The sequence below is a fragment of the Bidens hawaiensis genome, unplaced genomic scaffold (assembly GCF_021521415.1).
Source record: "Bidens hawaiensis isolate Kalapana, Puna unplaced genomic scaffold, B.hawaiensis_p1.1 tig00010796_1, whole genome shotgun sequence".
Classification (NCBI taxonomy): Eukaryota; Viridiplantae; Streptophyta; class Magnoliopsida; order Asterales; family Asteraceae; genus Bidens; species Bidens hawaiensis.
Window position 1 is genome coordinate 601955 of NW_027491829.1, and position 13212 is coordinate 615166.

At 40.8% G+C, this 13212-nt stretch overlaps 1 protein-coding gene across 1 annotated transcript; it reads right to left on the reverse strand.

The window, feature by feature from the left end:
• Window positions 1-7724: 7724 nt before the first annotated feature.
• On the reverse strand, window positions 7725-10217 carry LOC143536367 (gamma-interferon-responsive lysosomal thiol protein-like). Its single transcript, XM_077030371.1, has 5 exons — window positions 9969-10217; window positions 9003-9068; window positions 8199-8339; window positions 8033-8125; window positions 7725-7940 (listed from the first exon to the last, which is right to left on the reverse strand). Exons 1-5 carry the CDS (start codon window positions 10215-10217, stop codon window positions 7725-7727), a joined length of 765 nt encoding a protein of 254 aa, XP_076886486.1.
• Window positions 10218-13212: the final 2995 nt, after the last annotated feature.

Here is a 13212-nt window from a genome sequence, read left to right on the forward strand (position 1 = left end):
TACCTCCAAAATCGATCGCGCACGCGCGCAGCATATCTTCCAATGTCTGGATCGTTCGTTCGCTTTGTCCATCCGTTTGGGGGTGATAAGCCGTACTCATGTCCAGACGAGTACCTAACCCCTCTTGTAATGATCTCCAAAACCTTGAGGTGAACCGACTATCTCTATCAGAAATGATGGACACTGGGACTCCATGTTTTGAAACTACTTCTCGAATATATAGTCGGGCTAACTTTTCCATTTTATCAGTTTCTTTAATCGGCAGGAAGTGCGCTGACTTAGTTAGCCGATCTACAATAACCCATATCGTGTCATAACCCCCAGGTGTCCTTGGTAGTTTGGTGATGAAGTCCATAGAGATTTGTTCCCACTTCCACATGGGAATTTCTGGCTGCTGAAGCAACCCCGATGGTTTCTGGTATTCAGCCTTTACTTTCGAACACGTCAGGCACTTACTGACATACGTCGCGATGGCGCCTTTAAGATTGGGCCACCAATACAGCGTTTTAACATCTTGGTACATCTTGTCTGCGCCAGGATGTACGGAATATCGCGTCTTGTGAGCTTCGTTTAAAACTTGCTCGCGCAATCCTCCCTTGAGGGGGACCCATATGCGGTTAGCGAAATATAGATTGCCGTTCTCTTTCAGTTCCAAACTTTTAACCATACCCCCAAGGCATTCGTTTTTAACAAACTCTGGTTTCAAGGCTTCTTGCTGAGCGTCTCGGATGCGGGTAGAGAGATCTGCGTGAATGGTCAACCTTAGAGCCTTGACTCGTAGCGTTTTTATTCGCTCCTTTCTGCTTAGCGCGTCTGCTACCACATTCGCTTTCCCCGGATGATACTTGATCTCGCAATCATAATCATTCAACAATTCAACCCATCTTCGTTGCCTCATGTTTAATTCCTTCTGATCGAATATATGTTGGAGGCTCTTATGATCCGTAAAGATTACACATTTCGTACCATAGAGGTAATGGCGCCAAATCTTTAGCGCGAAGACGACAGCTCCAAGTTCTAAATCATGCGTTGTGTAGTTCTTCTCATTGGTCTTAAGTTGGCGCGAGGCATACGCTATAACTTTGTCTCGCTGCATAAGGACACATCCGAGTCCCTGGTGTGAAGCGTCGCAGTAAACAACGATGTCATCTGTCCCCTCGGGCAGGGATAAGATTGGCGCACTACATAACTTCTGTTTCAACATTTGAAACGCTGCTTCCTGGTTCTCGCCCCAAATAAACGCCTTGTCTTTCTGAGTTAGCGCGGTCAGAGGTAGAGCTATCTTGGAGAAGTTCTCAATGAAGCGTCGATAGTAGCCAGCTAGTCCTAGGAATTGCCTCACCTCAGTTGGGGTTTTTGGCGCTTCCCAGTTTTCGATGGCTTTAACCTTAGAAGGATCGACGTGTATTCCTTTCTCGTTTACAACGTGACCGAGAAAATGAACTTCTCTAAGCCAAAACTCGCACTTGGAAAACTTCGCATACAACTTTTCCTTCCTTAACAATTCCAAAATCATTCTCAGGTGTTGCTCATGCTCGGCCTTGGTTCGAGAGTAAATCAAAATATCATCTATAAACACAATCACAAACTTGTCCAAATATGGTTTGCACACACGGTTCATCAGATCCATGAATATAGCCGGCGCATTAGTTAGCCCGAAAGGCATCACTAAGAACTCATAATGGCCATATCTGGTTCGGAAGGCTGTCTTTGGCGCGTCTTCCTCATGGACCCTAAGTTGGTGGTATCCTGACCGTAGATCTATCTTCGAATAATAACTGGATCCCTGCAACTGGTCAAATAAGTCGTCAATCCTCGGTAAGGGGTACCGATTTTTGACTGTCAGCTTGTTCAGCTCCCTGTAGTCAATACACATCCGGAACGAACCATCCTTCTTCTTTACAAACAGTACTGGAGCTCCCCAAGGTGAAAAGCTTGGGCGTATGAAACCCTTATCCAATAGTTCCTGTAACTGATTGGATAGCTCTTGCATCTCAGACGGAGCTAAGCGATAAGGCGCTCGAGCTACTGGCGCAGCTCCTGGGACCAAATCAATACGAAACTCAACTTGTCGCGGCGGCGGTAACCCGGGCAAATCTTCAGGAAAAACTTCTGGAAATTCGCGCACTACTGGTAAGTCTTCAATTCTTCGCTCATCTCCTTTCTCTACTACATGCGCCAGGAAGGCGTAGCACCCTTTCCTTAGGCACTTACGCGCCTTTAGGCACGAAATCAGTTTCGTCGCAACTCCCCTTCTTTCCCCTTGAATCATCAAAGTTTCTCCGTTCAACAGTGGAATCCGAACCTGTTTCTCATGACAAACAATCTCCGCGAGATTCTCGACCAACCAATCCATACCTACCACAATATCGAAACTTCCCAAATCTATTGACAACAAATTTATATTGAACTCATGACCTCCCATGAATAATACACATTGCTCAGTCCTTTCATTCGCGCATAACTGCCTACCATTGGCTAGTTCTATAGTATAAGGTTTGTCTAGCCTACTGGTCGCTAAGCCCAGGGAGTTTTTAAACTCATGGGATATAAAACTTAGGTCAGCGCCAGTATCAAATAAGACAGATGCATAATGACCGTTAAGCAAAAACGTACCGGTTACCACATTCGGCTCTTCCTTTGCTTCACCCGCGCCGATCACAAAAGCTCTCCCGCGAGCTTGGTTTCCTTTCTGTGGGCAATCCCGACTGAAGTGTCCAGGCTTCCCGCATGCGTAGCAGTTGTCATTGGCTCCAGCTTCTTTAGCACGGCAATTCACCGTCTTGTGTCCTGGTCTGCCACATTTGGCGCACGTGACGTTCGCGCATTCGCCTTCGTGGTGATACTTGCATTTGCTGCACCATGGGTAAGGCCCGCTGTATCCTTTCCTTGATGGTTCCGCGGCTTGAATCGCGTAAACCCTTGTGCTTTCCTGCTTCTTGGGCGGTGGCTGCTTGAAGTCTGATCCTCGGTGGGAGTTCCATTTCCTCTTGGAGTCAGAGGTTCGCTGCTCGTTCAAGCGGGTGGTCAACATACCCGCACGAACCGTATCCCTTGTAAGGGTGATGGCTCGCGCAACCGCCTCGTCAAAGGTCGGAGGTGCGGCGGCGTTGAGCGGGACTCTAACGACAGGAGGTAACCCAAAAATGTACCTCTCGATTTTCTTTTCTTCTGTGTTTGCCATGTCTGGCACCAGCTGGCAAAGCTCGTTGAAACGATTGGTGTAGGCATCGATATCCGTTCCTACCATGGTGTGGTTCCAGAATTCTTGTTGCAAGCTCTGAATTTCTGCGCGAGAGCAGAACTTTCTCATCAACATTTCTTTCAATTCTTCCCAGGTCTTGTGAAGAGCAACTTCTCGCCCCAAAGTCTTTACTTGGAGCTTCCACCAAGACGAAGCTGCTTCTTGGAACATGCAGGTCGCGTAAAGGACCTTCTGGTTTTCACTACATCCGCTGATGGAGAGAACTGTCTCCATCTTGTCAATCCAATTGTAGAGCCCAATGGCTCCTTCGGTGCCTTTGAACGGCCAAGGCCTACAGGCCATGAATGTTTTATAGGAGCAACCTTTGTCCAAGGCTCCTGATTCGGGTTCTGGGGTCTCGTTCTCTTGGCGACCCTGACTAGATTCGGCCTTGCTGGCCTCATGTGTTGCAATCGCCTGCGCGATTATTTCTGCGAGCTCCTCGGGTGTCATGGTAATTCCCTTGGCTCTGGTTGGAGGCATTCTTTTCATAAAAAGAAAATATAACAAACTTAGCGCATGTACTCAGAGCACATAATGTTCTTATCTCTAGACACTGTGACCCGTGTTCCTAAGTGCGTGTGTGATTTTTCTTTTGAAAATATTCTTTGAAAAATATTTCATGCGATTCCCCAAAGGTTATAGTCTAGGTTAAAAACTTCTTTTCCTAGTTCGCTATAACCAGTGCTCTGATACCAATCTGTCACACCCGGCCCTGAGCGGCGGAAACAGCCGGGCGCGCGCGAGTGGGGATTGATACTTAAGCACGGGCCATTGCAAAACATTCAAAGATTTTTATTGCGCATGAGAAGTTTAATACAAATACATTACATTGTTTAAGTATTACATAAAAACATCCAAGTACAAAAACTGAAGATTTTCTCGCCATATCCCCTTGCGCGGCGGGTAACCGCGCGCATCGAGGGGATAAAACCAAAATCTTCCAAAAAGCTTGTTTTAGATGTTCAGCGTGTGGTGCTCTAAGTGTGACTCCATGCGCTACCTAGTTATCTCCTGAAAGACACGTAAAAACATTTGAATCAGTATAAACTGAGTGAGTTCACAAGTTTTAGTAACTTGATAAATCGTATTGCATCATAATCATTCTGAAACATAATTCTGTTAGCATCATTAAAACACATGCTTGGTAAAACATAGTTCTGTCAACATATTCTGATAAAATCGTTCCGCGGGTTACGCGCGAACATTTCTGGGAACTGTGCTCGTCTGTGTAAGTGGCGCTGCCACTACGAGCTAAAATAACGTAATACCGTCCCGCGGGTTACGCGCGGACACTTCTGGAAAACTGTGCTCGTCTGTGTAAGTGGCGCTGCCACTACGAGCGAATATATGCTGTAATACCGTCCCGCGGGTTACGCGCGGACGTTGTGCCGGAAAACAAGGCGCTCGTCTGCGTAAGAGGAGCGACCTCTACGAGCGGGCTTAATCCCATAGTACTGCCCCGTGACATGCTAGGCACTCGTCTGTGTAAGAGGTGCGACCCCTACGAGTGGCGGATCAAACCAGCAGTCCCTACCCTTAGAGTTCCAATGGTAAAGTGATCACTTACTCGAATCTGGTGCACTATCATCGAAAAACCATAGATAACTGTTCGCATTGCTCATCATGAAACATAACTTAAACACGTAATCGTTTGCTTAGCTTGTAAATATACCATGATAAAACATTATTTAAATACGTGTCCCTCGCCCCGAAAACAGTTTAAAATGGTGAAAACAGTGAAAATAGGGGCTGTGAGACTCACCTGTGGTTCTTGTTAAGGGATTAATCGAGATTCGGGTTTTCTTGGTGTTGGCCTCGGAATCGAAGGTCTAGAATACGATTAAATAACAAATATATATATTAAGATCAAGATATAAGGGTTGGAAAGTAGATCTCAAGGTTATAATCTCGGCTTACCTAGTAACAGGATCGGAGCTGGAAACGACGGATGCTTGGGAAAAGATTAGTGCAAGTTTGTAGTTCTTTGAAGTGTGTTTTGGGTGATAATTTAGGCTACAAATTTATAGGCAAACTCAAGGGAACATAATCCCTTGCTTTAGGGAATTGTAATCTTTTGAAATGATGATAAAGTATGGAAATTATTATTATTTATTAAAAGAGTAGAAAAGTAGATTAAAGATTCTGATTTGATATGGACAGGACATGCAGGGCTGTGGTTGGTGAGAGTGGGTGGCTGGCAGTTGACTTTTACAGTTTGCTTTTTTAGTGCTTTAGACAGTGTACAGTAAAAAGTAGAAGTTTTCTGAAACACGCTACCGCCCTCTTTTGGGCGGGGACAATTTCCTTAAATCTGATCATTTTGACTAAGTGTTCTGCGCGTATAACTTGGTGCGCATAGCTTCCTGCGTGTAGAACATTTCTTTGCTGCGGGTAGGTGCGTAACCTTCTCGCAGTTAGGGACATTTGAGTTTCATTTGTAGATTCTCCAGGTGGTTTTGGTATTTCAACATAGTGATCAGTCATGTTGAAGTCAATTCCATCCTGGAGCTTCAGACAAACTAGCTCTCAAAGTTCCCGCCATGCGGGTAGGTTAGTTCCCTTCCGCACGCGCATAAACGATGTAGGATGCACCCGCCTTAGCATCATGCGGGATGGTCAACCCATAGACAACATAAAAGTTACATGAAAACATAAGGCCAAAACGTTCACGCATGGCGCATATAACATATGCTCACGCTGGTTCTTAACATGGTGCGTTCGCGCAGGGCGCACATAACACATGCACGCGCTGACTAACATATGCTCGCGCCGGGCGCACATAATGTGCCCGCGCTGATTCTTAACATAGCGCGCTCGCGCAGGGCGCACATAACAAATGCACGCGCTGACTAACATGGCGCGCATAATATTTACAATCACCTAATTATTAGGTTGATTACTTAGTTTAAGGGGTTGGGAATTTACCGGGTGTCACAACATCGCTGATATTAAAAGTACCAATATTTTGACTGATATTTCGCCAAGGGAGCGATAACCGATATATCACTGATATATCGGCGATATCAACTACATAGATGTACATATAGCACAAATGCACTCTTGATATACAGATTGAACATTCCTTGTACTGTGGTGTACGGAAATCTTTATATATCAATAAGATCGAGCATTCGTTATATTGCAATGAACGGTCATAATTCTTTATATCAGTGAAAAGACTATGCAGCATTTGTGTAACTAAAACAATACATAAACAATTTAAATCTCTTTATATGAAGCAGGGCGGAACTTCTAAATATGTATTTGGAATAATTTTGAGATGAGAAGTGGTAATATGTGATTTTTGTTAGTAAAACCAAACCTACAAAAGAAAAAAGAAAATATTGGTTAATAGTTTTCAGGATTATGGTTTTAACTCTTTAGATTGTACGGCACTTAAATGCACATTGCCGTTACTTTATCGGATACAATACCATACACAAAAAATACAAATACTACTACAAGCACCTAATTGAGACGAATTCTTGGTAGGGCTGTCTCTGATCTGGTTTTTCACTGCTGTCCAGTCCAAGCCTTCCATTTCCATTATGTCTGCTTGGAATAAAAAATTCGATCAACACCCCATAACATTAATATGCTCATAACATTAATAAGCTTATGTTAGGGCCGTCTAAACCGCTCGTCGCTCGCTCGAAAATTGCTCGCTCATTTTTTCGCTGGATTGTAAAAAAGCCACTTTGCTCGGTTTGGTTTGTAAACGAGCCAAGCAATGAGCAAAGGGCTGCTCGGTTTGATTCTGCTCAAATATTTTTAATTTATTTTTATATAATTATATATAAACAAATATATAAATATATAGACAACAAACATAATATATAAGTATACAATTTTTAAAACCCTTCTAAATTTTTCATATCATGTCAATTTTATAGTTTCATTAGTTCGATTCAAAATTTCAGAATACTAAAAGTTTGTTTATATATTCATTATATCTTACTTCAAACTACTTTCTTTTAAAAATTTTCAATATGTAACACGTTTGTCTAGAAATTACTAATTTGTTTACAAAATATATTATTTACACCCTTGAAACTTGTTTTTTATTGAAATTTTTAGATAAAAAAGAAATAAATAATGCTCGAAAATTGTTCGATGTTCGATCGAAAAATGCTCCATTCAATATTGGCTCGTTTCGATTTTCGCTCGGTTCAAATTTCAGCCGTTCGGTTCGGTTGTAAACAAGCCAAGCAACGAGCAAGCCTTCGCTCGGTTCGGCTCATGAACAGTCCTATTTTAGAAGGAGCTTTTTTTGGGCTGAAACCTGGAAATTTTGTACTGTAGAAAAGCCCATTTATGGTGCGTTTGCAATTTTAGAATAAGAAGCATTTTGGGCTTATGGATCCTCATTAAAAGCCCTTTTTTTCTGGCTGATTAACATTTGTGAAAAGATGTTACTAGGATAATACTTTTATCATTAAGTTATTAACCATTTAACCTTACATAGATTATCTTATTCCTACATGATCATCCAAGAAGCTACCGTTGATGAGATGGCTTCTAATAGTGTTGACTTCCCCTTTGACTTCACATCTTTTCCTTTGTAGCACACATGATTTAAGGATCTTGTGTTATCCGTTGGAGCGGTAAATGGACGGGATATACCAAGGCAAGCTCGGGGCACCTTAGAACCTTTATAAGCTTTACATATGAAACTTATGAAATCTGTGTAATCCTACGTGTCACAAAATAATGTCATTAATTTCTCTAGACAAAATTCAACAAACGACAATTTATTTATTGTTTACAAACATATGAAATACTCACATCATAAAGCGGTTTTCCATCCACAACGACCCATGGCACATATTTATGAGGAGGTTTAAGAGCGGCTGTTTCATCCGCGTATTGTAGCTCAAGCTGCATACACAGGATAAGAATAAGAGCGATGAAATTGGTATAAACTTAGCACGCGGTTAGCAAGGAAACGAACCTTGTGTCCGATACCACTCTTGTAACAGTCAACAATGGGTTTTGGATCCAAATCTAATTTCTTAAAGCATGTATTCCACTCGGTGTACCTCTCTTCGAGATTTAATTTTTCCACGCAAGATACAAATGGAAAGTGACCACTCTGCATCAAATAACCGTGTTAGAAAAGGATCAATACTACTACATCAAATGATGTCTTAACCCTGTTAAGGCTACATGCACACTGTAAGTTGTATTTTACCTAGTCCCAATGGCGGATCCGGGAATATATTTAGGCGGTGCACTAATTTTAAATATTTCAATTTCATGGAGTCAGATAAAAAATTTTGGGTCGATTCAATGGTTCGGTCAAAGTTCATTACATAAAAAAAATACCATTGAACAATAATTATAAAAAGACACCATCATTAGAAATTAGAATACACATGATATAAATACAATGGGAGAGAGCAAATGTCTATAACTTTGTATAATTGTAACATGTTTAGAGAGTTGAGATTTAAACCTAAGACCTTTAGTTAACAAAACTAGTGCCTTATCCACTAGACCAGTTGCTTTTAATGTAAATAGGATAGTTCTCTCCTAACTTATAAGTAGTTCACTTTGTTATTTTATATATACAGATAGACTATTATTTCGAAACTCGGGTGGTTCCAGAAAACCACCCATTGCTTAACTAGATCCGCTCATGGTTCAATTGGTTAGCAGGGTATTGATGATGAGCCTCTAAGTTTTTACTATATATCGGGTTCTCGTGGTTACTAAAAAAGGAACTTAAATATAGAGCTTTGGACAATAGTCTTACCACAGCAGGCCGTGCATGAATTGCACAAGCCTCTACAGTATTAAGTGCACACTCCCATTCACCATGCTGCAACAAAATGAACAAATAAATTTTATAGAATAAGGGCTTGATTATTAAATGTTGCAAGTTGAAAAACTGTATTATTATTGCTTAGAAGCCTTATAACTTACCTCATCATGATATTTGTGATTATTATATCGTACTAGTTAGTCAAGGTGTTGATTAATATTGTCATTGCAACCGACTGAACCATCGCTGGTTCGACCGTTTGAGATTCAAACGGTTTGATTCATGTTTCGGTTTTGAAAACGGTTTGGTTTGGTTCCGTTTGCAACTTGCAACTAGTCGTGTAAATGTAAATCGAACTGACAATTTACCTTTACTATTAATACATTTAAAAAACAAATTCGAATATGCAAGCATGTGTAATATACTAATATGTAATCAAGAAAACCCATATTTTTATAACTTTTAACATAGACTAAAGATTTTCTAGAAAAATAAAATAAAAAAATCGGTTCGAACCTTTAATCATCATGAAACTTCTCTAAAAATTTTAACTCAGACTAGCTAGTAATGCATTTACGAGAAAGTTTTTAGAAAAATATGTTAAAACATATATAAACAAACACAAACAAACGGTCACAAACATAAATGAATTGAACAAACAAAAACAAAACATGTTCGTTTGTTTAGTTACATGAATAAAATTTTGTTCATGTAAATTGTTCATTTAATAGTTTTAATAATAATAATAATAATAATAATAATATTATTATTATTATAATAAAATGATCCCATTTCAGTAAAGAGTAAAGAGGTAGGTAATGCGCCATCACCATATTTTGAATGGTAAAACCGATCTACTGAAAACAAAGTTTAATAAATAAGCTAAACGAACTTCCAGCCAAACAGTTAATGAATGCTCGGTTTGTTTACTGGCTTTATCAAATCAAATAGACAAACCTGGCAAACGATTGTACCGTTGGAACTGATCATAGCGTTTCCATACGGACTAAGCTTAAGATCAACAATCGAAATCAATCCGTCATCGAATATCTTATACAGATCATTGACTATGAAATCGGCACAAGACGGACACAAAGCTTCGTAGTACAATGTCAACTTCACTTTATGATCATCGGCTTCAACAACCACCAATGACGAGACGATTAACAAAAATATTGCAATACTTGATCGGCGATGAGAATCCATGTTAGGTTAGGATTATTATTTATTATTATTATTATTATTATATACGGTGAATGAAATATTTGTTTATGATGGTTTTGTGGTTTATATTTGGGGTTGTGGTGGTGGTTATTTACAGTGGTGCCACTGTGTGTTTTAGTTGGTTACAGTGGTGCCACTGTGTGTTTTAGTTGGTTGCATGAAAAGTAACTGAGATTTTTGACGGTGTAGCCGCGGTCGAGAAGGAGGCGGACGAGCCGATGAAGCCGCTGGCGCCGGTAACGCAGACGGTGGCTTTAGCTGTTGATTCTGCCATAGTTTCAGTGAGGTATGGTGGTGTTTCATCTGATATTTGGGTTGCACACATGTCCTGATTGATACGGGTGGGTCCAGTGACGTGGGAAAGATACCCGACTTGTGTAATTCTCACTAGAGTTTGAAAAGATTCTTCAATGCAGTTTTGGCGTATTACTATTTACCGCTGTTAATTATACTAATAGATTATCATTGTGATTCAAAACTAACAGTTGGATAAAAATCTAAGATTTATTCTTAGCCCTTCAACAAGCCTATTATAGTAAAGTTTATATCTGACTATCCAATAAGAATGAAGATTGATTATCAGCTGAAGAAACACTAAGTGAACCCTGGACAGATTATAGATAATCTGGGGGTTAAGTAATGTTTCCTACGGATGAGATCTAGCTGAGAAGGTTGTTCTTCAGGAGACCTGCAAAACAGACACCGTAAGCTCGTCACTGAGAAGGGGGGGTTCCTCCTTGTGACCACCCTCCGGCGTGAGAATCAGACTAGATTGCTCTGAATATAAGAGTATATTAAGAGATTGCTAGATAAGATTGGGATATCAGATGATGTCCTTACCATTCCAAGGTGTTGGAGTATTTATAGCCGAAGGTAGGTTTCCAAGCAGGTACAGCCGGCTGAATAGTATTCCTGTTCTACCAACAGTGGATCACGCACAAGCCATACTGGTTGGTGGATAGGTTACGGCCAACAGTAATAAGGTCGGCTGTATACTGTTCCTTTTACTGCCGGCTGCGCACTGTTCCACCAACTGTAGGCTGCGCACGTCCCATCGTAAGGGTTGGTGAGTAGGCAGCGGCTAATAGTGACGAACAGTACTAGAGGGTGCTCCTCCTCGTATTGTTGTCGGTGAGCTGTCACCCTGTGATTAGTTCATGGGTTGCTCTGGTCAAACTGTCTGTTCCGCCCATACCTTAGTAGGTATAGTACGGAAGACCTTCCAGAAGCATACGGACTGGCTCATTTAGGCGGGAATGTTCCCGCCTTGCTCATTCCTTCATGTGACTACTGAACGAATGCCTTGTGCGTGTAGCTTTGCTGTTAGTGCGGGTAGTCTTCCCTGATGGCTTGTATCCGCAGCTGCGGGAACAGGCGGGGTACTTCACCATTGGGAGGCTTTCCCTGCGGGTACAGCTGGCGTACTGCGCGTAAGGTTCTTTGAGCATGGTGTCCTGCTGGAGCAGTTGGTTATTGCGCAGACGTCCCTGTTCAAGGTGAGTCTTGCGGGTCCAACTGGACTCTGCTGGGACCTACCTCTTCATCAGCCATCCAACAAAATTAAATTAAAAGGCAGTTTTTTTTTATTATCTTCGTCTTTGGGAGGTTACACGCGGTTTACCATCCTCCCACGTCCCTTTTTCTTCTGATTTTGATTTGTAAATATCACTGATTGATTTATATATTCTCCGGTGCCCTCAATCTGAGCATAGCCTCCGCTCACTCGATCTTCACCGGTGCCAAATCGACCATCGCGGCCGCTGAATTAACAGTCGTCGCTGCTCAATTCTCCAGAATTCAATCTCATGGCCACCCATTAGTAATAAAAGAATTTTCATAAACGACGACGGAGACCAAATCAATGGAAGCAACACCAAAACGACACCGTTTCCGCCACTATAAGTTGTGGTAACTTCGATGTGAGTTTGAATCTGTGTAGTTATTGTTATTTTATTTACTTGCAAATTTTATGTTTTGATATTTAATTGGTTGTTAGAGACCGTAATATTAGGTCCCAATTTAATGTTTGATATTTATTAATTGGATCGCTTGGTGCTTGGTGGTTATGCAGGAATTGAAGTCTACTGAAAGGGGAACGAGACACACGAACAACGATGATTCTGATTTCATATTTAGGGCTTACAACACATTCGTGGACCGCCTTCTTCGACAGCTATTCAATTGAGTCAATCGAAGTCGTTCTGTTTGAAGGTACATTGTTTTTGCATTTCTATTTGAAGCTTTTGTTATTATTTTATGTTGGTATTTTTGATTATTTTGTTTGATGATCATCGCTTTTCTGTTGACAGTCACAGACTGTTTTGATGATTTTGTTGAGATGTTGTTTTCCTATCCAAAAATCTTTCAAATATGATGCTTAATATAGCTAAAGTAAATTGCAGTTGCAATATGTTACTATCTTACCCTCCTCAGACCCTACCATAGCATTGCTATTGGTGGGATATACTGAGTACGATGATGATGATGAATATGTTACTATCTAGAACCTTTTTTGGCCTTTTTTTTTTCTACTTTGTTCAGATTCCAGGGTAAAACCTATTCAAAGAAAGTTCTATTATTTGATCCCTCATTTGGCTACAAAATTACAAGATCATGGTTTTGTTTTGTGTAGAAAAAGTAGACTTTGCTTCATGGTGTTTTCCTTCAATGTCTCTTATTGTATCATGATTTCCTGTAAATGTACAGTTTTGTATTTCAAAAAATTATAATCAACTACTTGTATTTATTAAACCATTAAAATTGTATATTTCGATTGCAGTTTATGAACTTTGCACACCGGGTTTTTTTTTTTTTTTTTTTGGGAGGGGGGGGGGGAATATGCAACTATCTTTTATTTATAATAGCATAGGCGTCATATTCCCACGTCGATATTCCCGTCCACCGGACGGGCTAAGTGCTAGTTATTAATTAGTTTTACATGTTAGAGCCTAGAGGTGGTAAAAGAATCGGTTAATCA